The sequence below is a fragment of the Anas platyrhynchos genome, chromosome 12, assembly GCF_047663525.1.
Source record: "Anas platyrhynchos isolate ZD024472 breed Pekin duck chromosome 12, IASCAAS_PekinDuck_T2T, whole genome shotgun sequence".
NCBI lineage: Eukaryota > Metazoa > Chordata > Aves > Anseriformes > Anatidae > Anas > Anas platyrhynchos.
This window is the reverse complement of record NC_092598.1, coordinates 1,201,602-1,220,651: the sequence shown is the minus strand read 5'-3', so window position 1 is coordinate 1,220,651 and position 19,050 is coordinate 1,201,602. Positions and strand designations below refer to the sequence as shown.

Genomic DNA, 19,050 nt, shown 5'->3' with positions numbered 1-19,050 from the left:
TCCTGCCCAAGTTACAGCGGAAAACAAAACAGGGGAAGGACAAGGGGCATCCCGGTCACCGCACACTCCCCTCTCCCGGGTCGCAGCTGGCTCCTGGTGGATGCTGGTGGTGAGGAGCAGCGCCTGGATGCTGCCCCTCGGTGAATGCACACAGTGTTTGCTGCCACCGCTGCTGTTTGTGCTGCTGAGCTGCCCGCGGTCAGGGCGCTGCGTGGGGCAGCTGCAGGGCAGGGGGAATGGGGCACTTAGCACAACAAAAATGGGAGCTGGGGGGGAGGATACCGGGATTGCCTTGCACAATACGTGGAGAAACCCCCCCAGCAGGGAAAGTGCAGAGGAAGGCGCACAAATCGTTTATTTGGGGTTTATTTGGCGTTTATTTGGGGTTTATTTGGGGTTTTATGGAGTACAAACGCGCGCCAGCTGCAGCGAGCAGCTCTGCCCTTACTCTGCCCTCAACCCGCCCGCCGCGCCCGCCCTCACTCCTCCCGCCCTCTCCCTCTCGCCGCTCGCTATTGGCCCGCGCCTCTCCCCGCGCCCTTCCTATTGGTCGATTCATGTGCCCGGAGTCACCCCACCGCCTCATCCTCTCGCTCCTTATTGGTCAGTCAGCCAACCGCGCGGCTACGGCGGCCTCGGCGGGCCGATCCGGTGCGCTGCGCGAAGCTGCCGGCGGCCAGCATGGAGGCCGGGAAGCGGGCGGAGGGCGGCAGCGGCGAGGCGGCGGCGGGGCCGGCGGGGCCGGTGTTCACCCTGCAGGAGGTGGCGAGGCGCAACTGCAGCCGCGAGGCCTGGCTCGTCATCCACGGCCGCGTGTACGACGTCACCCGCTTCCTGGAGGAGGTGCGGGGCCGGGCCGGGGAGCGGGGAGGCCTCAGGGAGCGGGGCCGGGGCCTGGCGGGGCTCTGAGGAGGCCGCCCCGGGGCCTGGCGGGGCCTGGCGGGGCCTGGTGGGGCCTGGTGGGGCCTGCGGGGCTGCCAGCACGGCGGGGGGCAGACACAGGCACTGCTGGGGGGCTGGCAGCTGGGGGGGAATGGGGGTGGTCCTGCTGGGCAGGACTCCAGCTTGGGAAGCAGCTAAATGCAGCTGCAGGCACGGTGGAGGTGCTCGGATCCATGGCCAAGGGGCAGTGCACAACACCAGGAGCTTCCCCCTGGTGCAGGAGGGTTGCTCAGGCAGCTGCCTGCCCCCTTTACATGCACGCCCCCTCCGGTGCTTGGGTTCCCCAGCAGTAGCCCAAAGTGGTCATCCAGCGCCTGCCAAATCCTTGGGAGCTGTGGGGACAGCCGGCTCTGCTTGAATCTTTCAATATTTTGAATATTTTGAAGAGCGTTTGCTTTTCCACAAGCGTCCAAGAGCCTTCATGCCTGCCTGTATCTCACCGCCGAGCACAAGAAGCAGGGGACATCAAGGAGGCTGGCTGGAGCACATTTCAAAACAAAAAAATGGTGTTTGTTCACACAACAGGAGCAGCCCATCCTTGCCAAAGGACGTCACGGATGCAAGAAGGTTAGGTAGAGTCAGGGGAAGACAAACGTGGAAAAGCAGCTCGCTGCCTGTTTCTAAATAACAAGGCACCTTGGGCTTAGGAGGAGCTGCAAGAAGTGCGTGCCTTGTCTCACCTTGCCGCAGTGTTCCGTTACAGCTGCTGCTTATTTTTCAGACTTAAGAGGCAGAAAAATCTTCAAAGCCTTTCTTCTTCACAAATCCCATTTCTGAGGTGTTTGCCCCCAGGCCCGTGGTGCGAATGACGCCGTGTTTCCAAGCATGGCTGCCACGTGCTCATCCCAGCCTTTCTTTCAGCAGTCTCTGTGTAGGATGGCAGCTGGGGTGCCCTTTATCCCATTTCTGGCTTTTTGGCATAAAGATTTTCCCAGGTTAGTGAAGAGAAGCAGCGAGGCTGCGCTGGTAACTGGCAGCACGGCTAGCACAGCAGTCTGCTATGTGCACCCCTCGCCAACGTGGTGAAGTTTGTGAGCACAGATCAAGGCCTGATTTATCGGCAGAAACGTGCTTTATATCTGCTACCCCCCTGCAATCAGCGCGGTGACAGCAGAGCAATGTGTGGCTGATCAGAACCAGGAATGTTTGCCGTGTTTAAAGGTTACAGTTGGCTGATAAACTGTGCTGCCTGAGATCTCTGAGTTGCCACCGCAGCTCTCAGCGGGGAGTATTTCCCCCTGGTCCCGTGTAGTCACTGAAGCAGCGTCTGGTTGTTGCCTTTCCTGGCCTTTGGCCATGGGTTATTTGAACAGGATTGCCGAATTCCACTGGAGTTGCCTCGGAGTGACCGCGTTATCTCTAGGAAGCCTCGCTGCTGAAAGGCTGCCGAATGTTGCTGCGTGTCCCTGCGGGCTGGGAGCAGCAGGCCAGCTGTTAGCCAGCCGCCCCAAAAGCTGGGTGTTCCCTGAAATACAGGGGGGTTTAAACTTTCAGTTTACCGTTGGCCATTTCCTGTGTGAGAGGCACCAAGTTAAGACGTTCAGCACATAGCAAAAGTCTCCTGAATTACGAGGGCATGAACAAAACGGAGAATGCAGAGACAGCAGCCGAAATCTCCCAGTGTGTGTGAGAATGCAGAGAGGGCAGCCAAAATCTCCCAGTGTTTGTGAGAGGTGGCGTGCTCCAGAAAGCCTGCAGGTGCCTGCAGGGAGGTGGGATTACCTGAAATCTGAGACAGCCTTATAGGAATTGTCTCATTTTCTTCCAAATCTGGGTAACTGGACCACCGGCATCCACATCATTGCTCCTGTTGGCAGTAGGCGAGGAGAGCAAGTGCAGACTTGCTGGAGCAAGAAGGGCTGGCTCGGCAGGGAGCTGTGAGTGATCAGCGGGGAAGAGGAGGAAGGCAGGCGAGCCTCCCTGGCAGGTCTCCGAGGGCTGGTGCTGCTCACACATGCCCTCAGCACATCGCTGCTACCAGCTGTGGCTTTCCACCTGTGCACCAGCTGTAGCGCTCTTATTTTCACCAGCTTTCCTGTGACAGAGGGATTTGTTCTGCCTCTGTACGCACAGAAGAGCCGGGATGTGTGTTGCTTCAGAACATCACTGGGTTGTGAGCCCGCCACAACTTAGATGTGAGACTTTTCATCTGAGCCGAAAGTGAAGTGGGACAGGCAGGGAGGTGTCGGATGGTCGCTCACACCAAGGAGGCAGCAAGGTTTTAAGTTCTTACCTTCGTGTTGCACCAGCAGTAGGAAAACAATATCGAATATCTTCCTTTGTCTTTCTGTGTTTAACTCCTGCGTGCTCGGGTGTGTCTGCAGCCAGAGCTCCGTGCGGCAGGAGGAGGAGGGATGGCAGAGACCTGGTTTTGCTCACGCTGATGCAGCGCTGCAGAGGAGCTCTCAAGGAAGCCCATTCCATGTCCAACAAGCCTCGAAGGACATGTGCTGGATGAGCGCCGTGTGTCTGGGTGCTCGTCCTTGTCTGGTGCTGATGTCGAGGGGGACCCCTGCATGCTGGCGCTTGGGCCCACCTCTCTGGTCCCTGTTTGCTTGTGTCCGTTCCTGTGCAGGAGGAGGAAGGCTTCACCTCAGCCCTTATTTCCTCTGGAAGTACATCTCGTTTTCGGAGCTCGCTGCGCTTCTCGCAGTTCTCATGTTTTTCTGCAGGAGCTGTGGCTTTTGGAAGCTTTGTGGCAGGGTGAATGACTTCTTGTGGAAGCAGACTATTTATACATGTGCGCGGGTACGGCGAGGTAGGAGCTGTCTGGCTGCAGTTGTGGCTGTCTAGACTAAAGAGTCCTTTCAGAAGCACAACGTCCTACAAGCTTTTTGATTTTTTTTTTTAATTTTTTCTTTTGGCTTGGAGATTACAATTAAGGATGATCGTACACGAGTAAATAATTCTTACTTGTGGGTTTAGCAAAGCTTCAGAACAAACACATAAAGAGCAGTAAAATTTCACATTCTTCTCTCTCGCACTTTGCTGTTTTTCTCATCCCTTGGGCGTGCAGGGACTGGCTGCCCCTGAAAGCCAAGAGCTGCTCCATGTGCCCTGTTACTGCAGGGTTTTGTTGGCCCTTTGAGGATGGCTGGGTAGGAAGTCAAGGTTATCTCTTCAAAATCTCAGTTCTGACGTTTTTCCACGTGAAATGAGATTTCTGAGGAGCCGTCCCTAAGGACTTCCTGTAGAGAGCTTAAAGTAAATGGTCAGCCCTTCTTCCCCTAATTTCTGTGGATCTTTGTGAGCATGCTTATAAAGTAGCTGAGAATTGAATTACTGCCTGTGCACGTTGTGCAGAACAAGTACAGCACCCTACTGCTGCAGCCAGGTCCCAAAGTGTGAGCTGGGGGTGCTGCTGCCTGCGGGAACAGGGACAGGCACCCGCGGCTGTAGGGAGCTCGTTGGTGGCTGCCAGCAGGACATCGCCTCCTCTCCTCTTCTGCTGGGTTGGATTTCTGCTGGGGCAGTCCCTGCCTGACTCCCTCGGAGATCAAAGCAGCCCTAGCAGGAGAAGAGGCAGTGTGGTGTGGGGCAGCAGAGCGGAGCCTGGTTTGGGGTCACTGCGAAGGCGACCTCACAACTGGAGTGCTACCCTGCTGCCTGCTGGGCTGAGACTTTGCCCTTCGTGGCTGCTGAGAAAGCGCTGCCTCGATGATGTTGCATGCCTGGACAGTGCAGGGGGTTACTCGGAATGAAGAGCTGTGATGTGGGGTTGCAGAGCTGGCAGCACCTCCCTGCAGGACGCAGCCGGGCTGCTTTGGTGTCTGCACGAGGAGGTTTGGTATGAGGGTGAGAGCCAAGTGAGAATATTTCAACTTCTGGCAGCAAAAACAAACGAGCTGGAGGAAGAGGGGCGATGACAACTGGTCTGTGTCTGTGGGAAGGAGAAAATTATCTATTACAGAGAAAAACAGGTGCTTCAGTCCTTTGATCTGAGATGTAGCCTGACATCTCTTCTCCAGTCCCAGGCTTGTAGCTGTCAGAGGAATCTCGTGCAGCAGTGAGCACGTCCCCTCTGCTCGAGCAGCGTGTCTCGTGCCTGCTGCCTGCTGCCCTGCAGACCTGGGCTGGTCCCGGTGTGTGCTCCGCAGCCTGATGGCTTTATTGGTTTAACTGGATTAGCTGCGAGTTCAAACTGAACTGTTTGTTCCCATACACACCGTAAAGAGATTGCACTTTGCTGGCCTCGTGCTCGGTGCCTCCTATTGCCAGGCTGTTCCGGGAATCCTGGTATTGACATGCTAGGGGAGAGCCCGGCCCGGGAAGGAGCAGAGAATTGCTCCAGGTATGCTTGGGAACTGCAAGGCTGCTCGGGCTGCCCCTGGCCGTGTCACTGGGGAGCGACTTCTGTTGTTAACACTTCTGGATTCCTGAAAGCAGACCGTGATGTCGAGCAGCAACGTGTTCTGTTGGTTCTTCTGTGCTTTCTCCTGTGGTTGTTGGGTAGTTGTAGCTCCACCAGCACTGGGCTCTATCCAGCACACATTATGGTTGTGGTTTCTTAGGCCACTAGGAAACGTGATGTGCTTCTCCTTTGTGCTTCTCCACTCCTCGTAGTACAGTTGTGTGCAGAGAGAGGCTGTCTGCCAAATACTGCTGGGTTTTGTAGTATCTGAAGAAGCAGAACATCATTTCTTCTGCTGGTCTCCGTGAAGGCAGCGTTCTCTCGTGCTTTGCTGGCAGTGGGGTTGTCGCACTGGAGAGGCTCCTCTGCAAGTCTGATTCGTGCAGTGAAGCCCATGAAAAGCCACATGAGGATACACCTTCTCCTGTGTTATCTTCTTGCCCAAATCAGTTGCAGAATCAAGAAAAGATGGCCTGGCTGTGGGGGTCAAAGCTGGGCTTCCATTTATAAGTTGGGGGTTCACCTCGTTGGAAGGATTTCTATTTTATGCAAGGTGTTTCCCAGGCTGTGCAGCACACACCATTTGCTGTGCCCTGAAGGAGGGAGGTTGGGTGGTTGGATCTCTGGTAGCTCTGACTGATCATCCTGAGACATCCATAACGCCTGCAAAGGGCTCGAAGGGCTGCTCAGGCTCTTTGGAACCCATCTGCTCACTCACCTGAAGTCTTCTCTTGCAGCACCCGGGTGGAGAAGAGGTCCTGCTCGAGCAAGCTGGTAAAGATGCCACGGAGAGCTTTGAAGACGTCGGGCATTCCACGGACGCCCGGGAGATGCTGAAGCAGTACTACATCGGGGAGGTCCACCCGGTAAGGCCCCGCGGGGTGGGACAGCCCTCTCAGACACGGGATGGGGTGGACAAATCGTGATTCTCCTTTATGCAACCCAGTAAACGCACACCAAGACGTGCAAGATCCGTTTTTACCCAGTCTCTGTTTCGGCCAGGATTTCTAATGAGGAAAGAAGGCCTCGCTGAGGAAACAAAACCAGCTCGGTCTTCTCTTTCCACCATTTAGAACAGATTTCTCCCTACGGTTAAATCCATGGCACTTAAGGAAGCTCATCTAACCCATGCCTTCCTTAGCTGGTGAGACCACAACTTCCCCTTGCCTTAAGATTTAGAACTGAGGAGGGGGAGAGATCACAGGGGCACGGCACACAGCGGGTTCCTGCCTGCTGCTGCCTTTCGGTGTTGTAGGTCTGCCTGCTTTGAAAACGAGTCCAGGCAATTGGCCGTGTGGTGAGGACTGTGTACAGAACAATTCCCGCATAATGACTTTGGGTTTCGCTTATCTTTTTCTTTCTTCTTTTTTTTCCCCTTGACAGCATGATCGTAAAAAGGAAGGTTCTAAGGTAAGCTGTTAGTGTTTTACTATCCCGTTTCATTTAATGCTGAGGAAACTATTTTATGTTCACAAAACGAACAAAGAAGTCTTCAAACACCTTTTATTTTGCTTTCTTTTTTTCCTTATGGAGCTTGTGGCTTTATGTTTACAGAGTCCATAAGGAATAGATCTCCTAGGCAAATTATTCCTTTTTTATTTTTATTTTTTCTTGTTGTTGTTCAGAAGCTTGGCAGGCACCTCGGTGAAATTTGAAGTGTTTTTTTGTGCCCTCTCTTCCCCGACATCAGCGATGCTATTTCTACACCGCAAGCCACAGAGCGTTTTTTGCAGTACTTGCTGTGTCCTGGTCACTGAACTGTTCGTGGTGTTCCATCTGAGCCAGCAGACAGCCACCGCGGGGCTGGCTGCAGAACAAGAATTCTCTGTTAACTGCCCTAGAAATCAGCGGTGTTGGTTACAAGTCAGGTACTCCTGGATTAGAACGGGACCCAGGGTTGCAGAAATGCCTTTGAAACAGATGGGGAGAGGGAAATGGTAATAAATAGAATGCAGTTTGAGAGGTAAACATGTGCCTTGCAACTGGCTTCTCTTCTTGCCTGGCTCGAAGGCTTGGACCAGGCACAGCTCTGCCTTCAACAGCGCTTTCATTTAGCTGTCGCTCGAAGCAGGGCCACTCGCAGAGCACCGGGAATCAATAAGGAAGCTGTCAACAGAGAGCAGTAACTGAAGCCCTTGGGAGTGTTTGCTTGTTATAGCCAGCCATAGAAAGAGCCACTTGGGATAGATAAAGGCAAATCTTAGTTATAAAGTGGGGCTGCGTGATTCTGCCTATATTCACCTTCAAATGTATTGTTCAGTGTATAAAGTTCAGTGGTTTATGTACAGCTGAGGTTTTTCTAGTGTGCAACATCTGTTTTTAAGCTAGTCTGAAATATAAAGTCAGCAGCAAGGGATAGACATCAGTAATGCGGATCCCCCTATTTATTTTTTTTTATGTTTTTTTTTTTTAAAGTAGTGACGTTATACTCTTAGAATTCAGCCTAGAGGTAACTCCCTATGGATAAGTGTCAATGTTTAACAGCCACTGAAGGTACTGTGGCAGAAAAGAAAGTGCTAAGACGCCCAAGGAGTGGAGGTCATACTGTTTAGGAGGGGCAGGAAAGGTGACTTTTTTGGCTGGTAGATACTGCAGAGCAGCAACAGTGATTGAGGAAGAGGATGCAGAGTTGATAAAAATCTAAATAAAAATTTCAGTTGGTTGGGAAACGTACTTAAATTCTCAGAGTTCTATGAAAAATTAAATACGAAAGTTTGGAAGCAGGTCGTAGGCAAAGGAAGAATTGAAAACCATCAACCTTCATGGTTTTATGCTTCGGTGGCCAGGCAGGAGGACAGCAAATGGGGATGTGGACGGAAGGCTTTGGGGAAGCGATCATGGGGAAACAATTATCTGTCTCAGATCATCAGTCGTCGTCCGTATCATATGAAATGGACGGACCAGTTTGCAAGGCGATGAGCAAGACCATATTTTGTGAGAGGTTAAAGTGCCAGTGTGAAGCTGAAGGTGGGAGGGATTGGGCTGATGAAATAATGTGGAGGTTTGGAGGAAGGCAAACGCCCCCAGAAACAGCCATGCCCGTGATGGAGAGGATGTTTGGGAAAGGAGGGGGAGTGTTGTTTTTCCTCTGTTTGTAAGCACATGTCCGGTCTTGCAGTCTCCTTTATTAGCACCACATGTGTCATGGTTCTTTTTTGCCCTGCTAACTCTCTCTTTCTTCTTTCAGGATCAAAATGTGACATCCTCCGGCCAAGCAAGGTATCGTACAAAGTAATCGTAACAATAAATAAATAGAGCGAGAGGTTGAGGGGCTGGGAGTCTCCATTCACAGAACTGCAGAGCAACACTAACGGGCAGGAAAAAACCCCGCAGGCTGTTCCTGCGCTGTGCTGCCGGCAAGCAGGTGCTCCAAAAGAAGCTGCCCAACTGCATGGCACCGAGTCAGCTGCCAGGGCGTGCACCTCCCTTGGTGGAGGCAGTGAGAGGTCCCCAGCTCCTCGCTGGGCAGAGCAGGCGTCCTGGTGCAGTGCAGCTCGAATCCTCTGGCCCACGTGTTTGTATTACACAACGCTGGCTGCGCTCCTTTTTCACTGCAGTGGTTATTTGGGTGGTCGCTGCAGGCCAGGCATGATGCAATGCAGCCATGTGTGGGTTTTCGGAAGGTCTTACCGCGACCAGCACAGCTTAGTTGAAAATGCAGCAGTGCTCACAACCAGAAGAGGGTCCTGGTCTTTCACAGCCGATGCAGAAGTTTTTAGCTTTTAATTTATTTGTTGCTGAGGAGGCTGCTGAAGGTGAGCCTGTGGCCTCAGGTTTATGCGCGAGGATGATTTATTGTGGGATAGCTGTAGCAATTTCCATGCTTGAGTCAACGCAGCTGTTTGTATAGCACAAATTACAGTCTGGCTTATTTAAGAAAAGAAAAAACAACAACAGAAAACCCCAATTGGTTTCTGTATGTGCCAGGCTGGAAAGTTCAGCAACCCAGCTGCTATTTTATAAGCAACCAAGCCATCCTTGCAGTCACAGGGGCCTCTCGCAGGGAACAGGAGAGCACTGAGCACAGGACTGTGCTCTGCGAGCTGGTGGGAGATGGGTCTCAAGAGCTCCCTGGGGGAAAACAGACGTGTAGCGAGTGTCGAACATCTCGAATGATTTATTAACTTGATACTTTCTTCTCTTTTATGTTGTCCGTGGGTGGTGTCTTTTTTTTGTTGTTGTTTTCCCCTCCCCGTAGCTTCTGGTCAACATGGCTAATCCCCATCTTCGGAGCACTGGTCATAGGTTTGATGTATCGCTATTACATGTTGGAAGGGAGATCGTCGTGAGCTCACCTTGCTGGGACCTCAGAAAGCCTGAAAGAGCATGTGTGAGAGAGAGTGCATGCATGCAGCACGCGGGATTCCAGTTCCCTCCGCCTTTCATGCCTCGCTTCTAGCTTTGGGTTTGTCAAGTGGTGTTGATCTCCATGGGACCAAGCTGATACCAAACCGTCTGCCCGAACTCTGGGACCCGCGGCCCTTCCATGACTTCCTCTGGCTGGGGCAGGGCAGGCGCAGCATCCTGTTATTCTGTTACGTGTGTGTGGTCTCCCCGGCGTGTGCGTGCTTGTGCTCTCTCTCGCGCTCTCTCTCTCTCGCTCTCTGAAGTAAAACGCAGATAACCTTTTTCTTTCGATGCCTTTTTGTTCAGCCAGACAACGTGAAACAGCTGCTAGTGAGCCTGTGGATTTGCCTCAGTACTTCACGTAGCATTGTCAGAAATAAACTGCGAGTTGTCTACAGTCCTTTCCAGAAAAGATTTTGAGAGATTCGGTTCCACAGTAACTTTCCAAGTGCATGCAGGCTACACTAATCGGAACAGCAGGAAATTGTTAGCTTTGCTACCTCTTTCTGTCTGTTTTTAACGGTTAAACAAATATAAGTATTTTAAAAGTGATTCTGTTCATTTTGTAATATTTGTACTTGTCCCTTTAACATGTATATTCTGTGAAACAATTTTTGCCTTGGATTCTGGTTTGTCTGGGTGCTTTTGTGCTGCGTGTGGCAACGCCAGAAATGGGAACTGACATGTGGCTTCTTGAAAGGGAGATTTTTTTTCTCCCTGGGGTCTTGATCCAACACATGTGTTGGATACAAAACTCGTTCTTACTGCCTGTGAATTTGCACCAGATGGGGGAAAAAAAACACAAAAGAAATAAATCCTGCCTCTTCTTCCTAAATAAAAAGCGAAAAGAAATCCACTTGGGATTTGTGCATAGTGCTGTTTTTGTCTTGGAATAGGGGAGGACGTTTCTCCTTTCTTCTCTTTTTGTGTGTCCTGCAGCCAGCCTCCAGCAGCACACAGGAGAGGTCAGGTACACCTCGTGTGTTGTGAGGCACGGATGTCTGCAGCTCTTCCAGCACGCTGCTCTGTGGTTTCAGGATCTGCTAACAAAAGGAAACTCATCCTGTGGTGTCCGATACCCTGCAGTGGTCTGACGCCGGTTCCTAGTCCAAAGCATATCGGCTTTCTGAACTGCAGCAAAAGGGAAGCAACGTGCTGCGGTCCCGGCTGTGAAAACCTCCTGTCGGTTGTGGTTTTCTTGCTTCTCTCTTTCATGAAATCGCCGTGCTCCTTGGAAGGCTGCTCAGAAGAGTTTCTCACTTGGAGTTACACTCCACCTTTTAAAAATGGCCTGATGTCTGTTTATTCTATCCTAACGAAAGCAGAGCAAGAGTATAAATTTGAGCCGAGGAAAAAACAGTGGGAAAGGTCTGATAAATTCCATTTAGGTATATTTTTAAAGGGTAGAGGTGACAGGCCACATAGTCGTACAGGTCTTAAAGCAAGCAGTGGATCAGTCAATCAGTCTATGGAAAATAGATCTCAACAGCCTAACGTGAGATTTTTATATCCTAGATCAGCTGAGCTGCTTGGGTTTTTGGAAGGCTTTGGAATTGATCCCACAAGGTCTGTTGCTTGACTTCATAGAATTAACACAAACAAACAGACACGAGGACAAAGTGAGAAGGGAGAGATCGGATTTAACAGTGAAAAGGGACAGTCACCACATGGAGCAGGCTGTGCTGAGGGTGAGCTGCTGGCACCAAGCTGTCGGGGCTGTCGTCACGTTTGCTGCAGGGCTGCGTCCTGGGACGTGTGGGATCCGCGCTGTGTCCTGGGGAGTGTGCACGCAGCATCGCATCGGGGGGGTGGCAGAGCGTGGTGCCACGGGGTGAAGGTGGAGCGTGCTCCTGCGGGAGCTCTCGTGTGCGTTTGGTGTTGCTGTTGCAGTGAATTAACGCTGTGGCTGTGCCGTACACCAAATGCCTTTGGCTTTTACAAATCCCTAGAAAAGCCACGTAAATGATTAAAAGTCTGGAAAGCATTATGGTGAGGGAGTTGAGCTCGCTGTAGCTTATCGAAGAAAAGGTTACAAAATCATAGCGTGGAAGTGCTTGCATGTGGAATAGCAACTTTGGCGTGGGGCTTTTGGTCAGGAAGGGCTGCTTTTCAAATGTTTCTTTGTTCTGGAGGGGTGAGTTCAGGGGAGCCCAGAGCCCTCTGCAGCAGTCGGATGGGTTGCTTTTAGGAACCCAAGGCTGGCCTGAGGAAAGGGGCCCCTGGAATGGTGCTCACGAGTTTGGATTCTCCATGGACATCATTTAACTGTTTGCAGGAGCTGCGTTGAGGCCTTCTGTGAAATGTCCAGGCTCGGAGCAGCGGCCTGGTGTCAGCATTACTGCTCTGCAGCTCCCTCCGGGGCTCTGGGGACGGAGTGGGGCCGGGCTGAAGGATGCAGGAACATGGGACCCGCTGGCCCCACACGCTGTCCGGGGGCTGCCCCATCCTCCCTGCTTTCCTCCAAGCGATGGGTCCAGTGGGTGTGAAAGCACTCCGGGCACAAAGGAGGCATTACCAAAGTTGTTTACCCCTTTCATCTGAGGATTAAAGAAGGAGGCTTCCAAGGCTTTGTCCTGGCACGGAGCTCCTGCACAGCTGGCGCTGCCTCGGCTCCGGCCCTGCCAGGAAAGTTCCTGGGATGGGAGCTGGTCGGGTGGTGAGGGCTCCTTCAGGTGTCTCGGAGGAGAGGTTGAGAGGTGGAGAAGTGCAGACACGAGTATGGAGGCAGCGTTTGTGGTCAGCCACTGCAGGAACACCTGCGGAGCTCAGCACTGGGGGTTCTGCCCCTTCCCAAACCCCAATTCCTGCACAGTACGGAGCGTCGCTGCTCACCGGCTCGAGGGCACGCAGGGGAGAGCTGAGAGCTCCAAATACAGCCTGGTTTTGCTGGAATTAGCTGATGAAGGGCAGGACTTGGGGAGAATAATGCACAGAGTTCTCTGGCACTCTGCAGCCGCTGCAGGCTGTGGGGACGGGGACCCCAGTGGCAGCAGCACCGCGTTGAAGGGAGGGAGCTGCAGCCCTACCCAGACCAGGGAAAGGAGCATTTGGTTGTGCCAATTTTTCTGCTTATAACTAATAACGAGTTAAAGCTGAGAAAACGTTGAGCTATTGCAGAGGTGGGATTTGTCTTCCTGCCGGAGGAAGGATCCCTCGGATGGCAGCAGCTGAGCAGCCGCTGCCAAAGGGCTCGCCCAGAGCACGGGCACGGCGCAAGGCAAGTCAGGGAGCGGCGAGCCGTGCAGCCCAGATTTTGGGGGGTAAAATGGATTTTCTGCAGAATCCATTCCGTAGTGATCTAAACACGGATTGTTTTCAACCTCACAGCTGACAAATACCGTGCAATCGTTCTCCTTCTGCTCTGAACTTGCTCATTTATCCCGAAGACCTCAGGGAGCCGCGGCGCGTTGACGTGGCTGAGCGCTCTCTGGCTTTCCCAGTTTTGTGAGCGCCTGCTCTCCGGTCAGCAGCTGCTGATTCGGCACAATGTTTAATGCTGTCACGATAATAATGGCACTTTTTATAATCGCAGCAGGGGCGCAGGGAGAGCCCCATCTGTAATCCTGATAAGTTCCAGTCACCTGCTCAGGAAGTGTGATAAGCGAGCAGCAAAGAAGCTATGGAAGCAAATTGTGCCAGATAAGAACCTGAAGTCTGTTCCTGTGCAGGAGAGCAGCCTCCCGTGCTCTGGGCCACAGCCTGGGCAGCAGAAGTCTCCCGGTGCCACCAGACCCTTGGCTCTGGCAGCCCAGACCATCGTCACCACCTGCATGGGAGGGTGGTTTTCAGTGGAAAGATGAAACAGCGGCTGTGAAATACAGCTTTCATCGACACGCATCCTTCTGAAGGAGTATACCTTCCCCTCCCACAGCTGTCAGCAGAATCGAGCTCTAACAAATTTGCCTAATTGTAGCTTTCACGGGAGCTGCAGCAGCTTCAAGGAGGCAGCAGCCAGCTGGGGCGTCCCGGGAGCAAGGAGAACTTTGGCAGGGGCACGAACCAGCAGCTGCTGATGGGGTAACTGGGTGGGAAAGCCAGGGGGAACTGCCTGCTTGGGTCCTGGGATTTAGCTGACATAAATCAGGGACCCGTGGAAGTGGTAGCACCAGTCAGCTGCGAGATGAAGCTGCCGTGTGGCTCTGAAACTTTATGGACAGCATGTGGGCAAAGCAAGGCACCAACATATGGGTGTGGATGAAATGCCTGGGGAAAAAAAAAGACATTAATTGGGCTGGAAGTGGGGGGTTGTGGCTGGGGGAAGCAGGGGGCACTTTGTAACCAGCGCTGGATAATTCATGAAGCCAACTGTGCATCCCTCGTGAGGTCCTGGTACTAAAACATTCAGCGGTCCAGGAAGCAGAGCCTGTGGTCACAGGACAGGACATCCTCAGAGCACGCTTGGTAAAGGAAAAATGGATTCACAACGCAGAGGAAAGTTGTGAATTATTTTCTTGGCAAGCACTCTGCTGTAAACTTCATCTTTGATCGAGAGGAATTGGATCCAAAATCCACAGAAATACAGAGGTTTCGGAATGATGCTTAGACCTGCTGCCAAGTGTGCAGGGTTAACAGCACCGGCACTGGGGGAATCCATGGGGTGTCCTGCGCACAGATGAGTCCTCAGAGCAGCTGAGCCATCCCGGGGACTGCGTTGGCCCCAGTGCTGCCGTCCTGCACCGTGTGCTCCCCGAGCCAGGAGCTGCTGAAAATTGAGAAGCATCCCTAATAGCCAGAGTCAATTATTAAAGCTTTTGACTGCAACAAAATGAGCTTGTTTTGCTGAGACAGCTCAAGTGACACAACAAGCACTGAAGGAATTAGTCATGAATGGCCATGACAATGTATAAAACGCTCCTGACAAAGCTGGCCCCCAGCCTCCTACCCCAAAGTACCAATTTCTCCAGCCACATGAGTTACGTTGCCTGTCGCATCCCACACAGGCCTTTAACAAAGATGCTGCACCACCGGCCAAGCCTCCTCGTGACTGCCTGGAGCAGTTTCCTCTGTCGCTGCTCCCAGCTACCAGGGCAATAATTTATAGCAGAAACCTCTCCGGTTCTTCGCTTTGTGACCTTTTGCTGCTCAGCTGCACGTCACTTCCACTACCCTGCTCTTTGGGATCACAACATTATTTTTGAATGCTGCCCTGCCTGCCCTGCACAGCCGCCGTGCCGGGCTGCTTCTGCTCACGAGTGCTGCCCTTCCCGTTGTGGTATCCTCCTGCAGCACTCGGGGCCCCGGGGTGCCAGCATTCCCTGCTTTGAGTGGTGCAGGACATGAAATGACCGACCGCGGCCTCTGAGAAGAATATTTCCCTGGGGAAATATTGCACTAAGCGTGGGGAAAAAGCCCGATGTATCTGAGCACTCTTCTAATGGCCAAAGCGCCACTGGTGCGCACTAACCCTAAATGCACACCAAGCAGTCAGGAAATCGGTGAATCGTGCTCACCAGGCTAGCGCCCAGCCTGCAGCCCAGGAGCCGTGGCCAGCACTGGGGTGGGAAGCTGCAAACCGCTGCTCAGGGCAGCACCAGCACTCATGGCACAACGAGAGGCCGGGCATCCCGACGGCCTCCCGCGGCCCCGCGCCTCCATCACGAAGCTGAAGTGGACGCCGGTGTCACGGGCGCAGCACTGCCCCATCTCCAGGGACGCTGCTAGCAGAAATTACTATAAAACAAGTTTCCTGCCAAGCTCAGCAGCGCTAATGAGTCAGGAAGCAGTAATCTGGGAATAGGGGAGCTGTTGACAGAGCCTAATTATTTTCTGACAGCCTTCTAGCGCAGCTAGAAAATACAACACCTACGTGGCTTCAGGGCTTGCAGCGGGGCCAGCGGCACCGCACACACCTGCAGCGTGCACACGCGTGTGGCTCAGCCTGCCGCCCACTCCCACCTGCCAATATCTGACCTCGCACCGGGGAAGGGCTCAATCACGGAACGAGAAAATACTTTAATTCCCCAGAGCACATAACTTTTCGCGGGAAGTCTCCCGCTTCGGTGCCTGGAGTTAGTTGGACGGGGTTTTTGTGTGGAATCAACGTAGCTGATTCCATACACTTTAATGGCGAGACCTGGGGTGCAGGAGGAGTGGGCAGCACCGTGTGCTGCTCACGGGCATGGCTGTGATGCTGGCACCAGGATGGAGCTGCCCGTCCCAGTGCCATGGGCTGCTGGCAGGGCTCGCTCCGAGCGGGTGTGGATCAGGGAAGGACAGGGCTGAGCATCTCCACGTGCTGAGGGCAGCATCCCCAAACTGAGCCCATCCTTCTGTCAATCTCTGCTGCACTGACTGGGAAAAAATGGATCAGCGTGTTCTCCCAGCTGCGGGCCCTCCGGCCCCAAACAGGGCCAGGTTTCCTTTCCCTTGTTGTTTGAACTTCCCTTGTTTGTGTAGTTTGCACAGTTATGACCCTGCTCACAGTTTCCACTACAGTCACCATTTGCAGCTCGCCCTTTTGGGACGTGAAAGATCTTTGTCCATCAGCCAAGCCGACTTTGGGAAGGTCCCACGAAGCACCAGGCACCCATAGCGAACCTGAGGCTGGATGTTCAACTACAGCCAGAGGCACAAAATGTTCAAAAATCATAAAAGCACAGGAAAATGTACAAGAAGGTCTCTGGTGACCTCCAACCCTCACGAGTAACTGGTCTGAATTCCTCCTGTGCCATCCCCGAATTTTCTGGACAGGAACACGCGCTGGGTTTCCCCGGCTGCCCACACAGCCCAGCAGCGCAGCCCGGGCTGGGGGCACAGGCAGCAGGAAGGTTTGGTTACGCGCTGCAGCTGCCCTCGTGCTTAAAGCTCAGCCAGGCCTAGGGCACGGCTGGAGGCTGGGGGCAAAGGTCCCGGCTCCGCTTGGGGTTGGCAGCAGCGCCCAGGAAGCCTCTCGCTGTGCCTCACCATGCCCGGTTGCTCTGTCTTGCTCTGCTGCCCTTCAGTGCTCTGTCCTTCGCTGCTTCCCCCTCCAGCAGCAGGACCTGCGACCACCTCCCTGCAGCACCTCCCCAAAAAACCTTCCCTTCCCCTCCCTGCCTCCACAGGAGGCGGTTAGATGGCAGCCTGGCATCTTTCCTGGGATGCTGCATTTGGTTTTCATGTCTCAGTGCCATCCCCAGGGCAGCTCTCTCGCTCCTCTCTGGCAGCCACGTTCGTGCTGCCCCAGGCCCAAGAGGGGACGATCTCGGCCTCTCCCTTCTCCTCTCCCAAACATGACCACTCTGCAGCTTTCCTCCCTCCCTCTAAACCTCCCATGGTAAAAGGAATGGCCAGGCGCTCGGTGAATTCATCAGCTAATCCCTGTCAATCCACAGCCACAAATTTGTGTGGTGCTGTGTGTGTCCGGCCCCGGCCCCCGGCTCCTGGCAGCTTCTGGGGCCGAGGCTCGGGGCTGGCAGCGCTGCCCGGGGCGGCTGGGCCGGGGTCTGGGGGGCTGCCCCCACCACAACCCCTCTGGGCCCAAGCACCACAGCTGGGCCCACGGCCCCTTTGTATCTGAATTTGTATCGTTTTTTGGTGATGAGGCAGACGTTTTTGGGGACAAGATGCATGTTTTGGGGGACAAAGTGGACTATTTTTAGAGACAAGGTGGACATTTTTTGAGGACAATGCAGATTTTTTGGGGGACAATGTAGACATTTCTTGGGGACGAGATGGATGTTTTTTGGGGACAAGGCAGACTTCTCTGGGGACAATGCAGTTTTGGAAACAATGTTGATGTTTTTTGGGGACAAGATGGATGTTTTTGGGGGACAAGGTGGACTTTTTTTGGGACAACGTAGATTTTTTAGGGACAATGTAGATGTTTTTTGGGGACAAGATGGAAATGTTTTGGGGACAAGATGGACATTTTTTGGGGGACAAAGCAGACTCTTTTTAGGGACAAGGCAGACGTTTTCTGGGAACAATGCAGACTGGGGGACAATACAGATTATTTTGGGGACAACGCAGACGTTTTTGGTGACAAGGCGCACAATTTCTGAGGACGATGTCGACGTTTCCCGGGACGAGGCCGCCGTGAGCCCTCCGCAGCCTCCCCTCCCCTCCTCTCCCCTCCCGGCCCCGCGCGGGGCCCCTCACTCCTCCCCCCCCTTTCTAGATGTTTCCGCGCCCCCCGCCCGCGCGCGGCCCCCCCCCTCCTCTCTCTCCCTCCACGCCCCGCCCCTCCCCACGCGGCCCCGCGCACGCGCACTGCGCCGCCGCCGGCCAGAGAGCGAGAACAGCGCCGCGAAGCGCTCGGCGCATGCGCGCGGGACCCAACCGGGGGGGGCCGTTCCTCCGCCGCGCCTCCCCCCCCCCTCCCGGCGCGCATGCGCGAGCCGGCGGCGCCGGGGTTCCTGGCGCGCGCCCCCTCCCCGCGGGCCGCGCATGCGCAGAGCGGCAGCGGAGGGGGCGGGCGGGCGCGTTCCGTTGGCAGCGGCCGGCTCCTGTCAGCGGCGGGTGGCGGCGCCCGGTCCCCACGGCGAGCGGAGCCCCCGGCCCAGCCCGGCCCCAGCCCAGCCGAGCGGACCCGACCCGAGCGCACCCGACCCGAGCTGACGCGCGGCCCCGGCCCCGGCCCCGTCCCGCCGCCGCCCCCCTCCCCTCGCCCGCCCGCCGCTCTCCCCCCCCCCCCCCTTCCCCTCAGGCCCGGCCCGGCCCCGCTGCCGCCGCCCCTCGCCCCGCCGGGCCGCGGAGCTGCGATGCCCTCGGACTTCATCTCTCTGCTCAGCGCCGACCTCGACCTCGAGTCCCCCAAGTCGCTGTACTCCAAGGGTGAGCGGGGCCCCGGGACCGGGCCGCGGGGCCGACCCCCCCCCCCCCCACCTCCCCTCAATCCCCCCCCCCCCTCTCCTCACAACCCCCCCCCCCGGGCTCGGGCCGGGCTCCCCCGGGCGCATTCCAGGCCGTTTCCCGCAGGAATGTGTCCCGACGGGTTCCGGCGGCGGCGGGGGGCTCGCGGCTGCCGCCTCCCGACCGGGCCGCGGCCGGGAACGCGGATGCGGCCCCGTTCACCCCGGGAGGCCGCGGCCCGGCCCCCCCCACCCGCCCCCCCCCAGCCTCGGGGCTCGGCCTGGCGGGGCCTTGGGGGGTCCCCGGGGCTGGGGAGCAGCGCCCGGAGGGTGCGGAGCAGGGGGGGGGGGGGGGATGGGGGGAGGGGGCCGTGGGTAACGCCGGAGCAAAGATTAAAGTTTTTTTTTTTTATATAGTTTTTTTTTTTTTATGAAGCAAGGCGCTTATTAACTGTGAGTCATGTGTCATTAGTGCCAAAGCTGAAAAGAAAGAAAAGCGCGGCCACGAATGAAAGTGCAAGTCCGGAGCTCGCGGGCTGCCCGCGGCCAGCGCCTCGCTGCGGGGCCTGCAGCTGTCAGGGGGTGGGGGGGGGGCTGGGGGGGTCACTGGGGGCCTGGGGCTGCAGGGGGGCTCCTGGG

General features: G+C 55.0%; 2 protein-coding genes across 5 annotated transcripts in view; both read left to right on the top strand.

Annotated features, from left to right (window-relative positions):
* Positions 1–628: 628 nt before the first annotated feature.
* Positions 629–10,496, top strand: CYB5B (cytochrome b5 type B). Its single transcript, XM_027466392.3, has 5 exons — positions 629–843; positions 6,031–6,159; positions 6,677–6,703; positions 8,481–8,512; positions 9,492–10,496. The coding sequence occupies exons 1-5, from the start codon at positions 682–684 to the stop codon at positions 9,580–9,582; spliced, it is 441 nt and encodes a 146-aa protein (XP_027322193.2). The 5' UTR covers positions 629–681; the 3' UTR covers positions 9,583–10,496.
* Positions 10,497–18,009: 7,513 nt separating this feature from the next.
* Positions 18,010–19,050, top strand: part of NFAT5 (nuclear factor of activated T cells 5) — a 55,622-nt gene continuing 54,581 nt past the window's right edge. For all 4 annotated transcript variants that reach the window (XM_072043949.1, XM_072043948.1, XM_072043951.1 and 1 more), the window contains exon 1: positions 18,010–18,394. In XM_072043949.1, coding sequence (XP_071900050.1) covers positions 18,322–18,394 — 73 coding nt within the window. In that variant the 5' untranslated portion in view covers positions 18,010–18,321. The remainder of the gene's footprint in view (positions 18,395–19,050) is intronic.

What these genes read in the sequence shown, in the direction of transcription:
- CYB5B (XM_027466392.3), top strand. Translation starts at nt 682, where the DNA reads ATGGAGGCCGGGAAGCGGGCGGAGGGCGGCAGCGGCGAGGCGGCGGCG. An exon ending in ACATCGGGGAGGTCCACCCG is followed by an intron (nt 6,160 to 6,676) that starts GTAAGGCCCCGC and finishes TCCCCTTGACAG; the next exon opens with CATGATCGTAAAAAGGAAGG. An exon ending in ACATCCTCCGGCCAAGCAAG is followed by an intron (nt 8,513 to 9,491) that starts GTATCGTACAAA and finishes CCCTCCCCGTAG; the next exon opens with CTTCTGGTCAACATGGCTAA.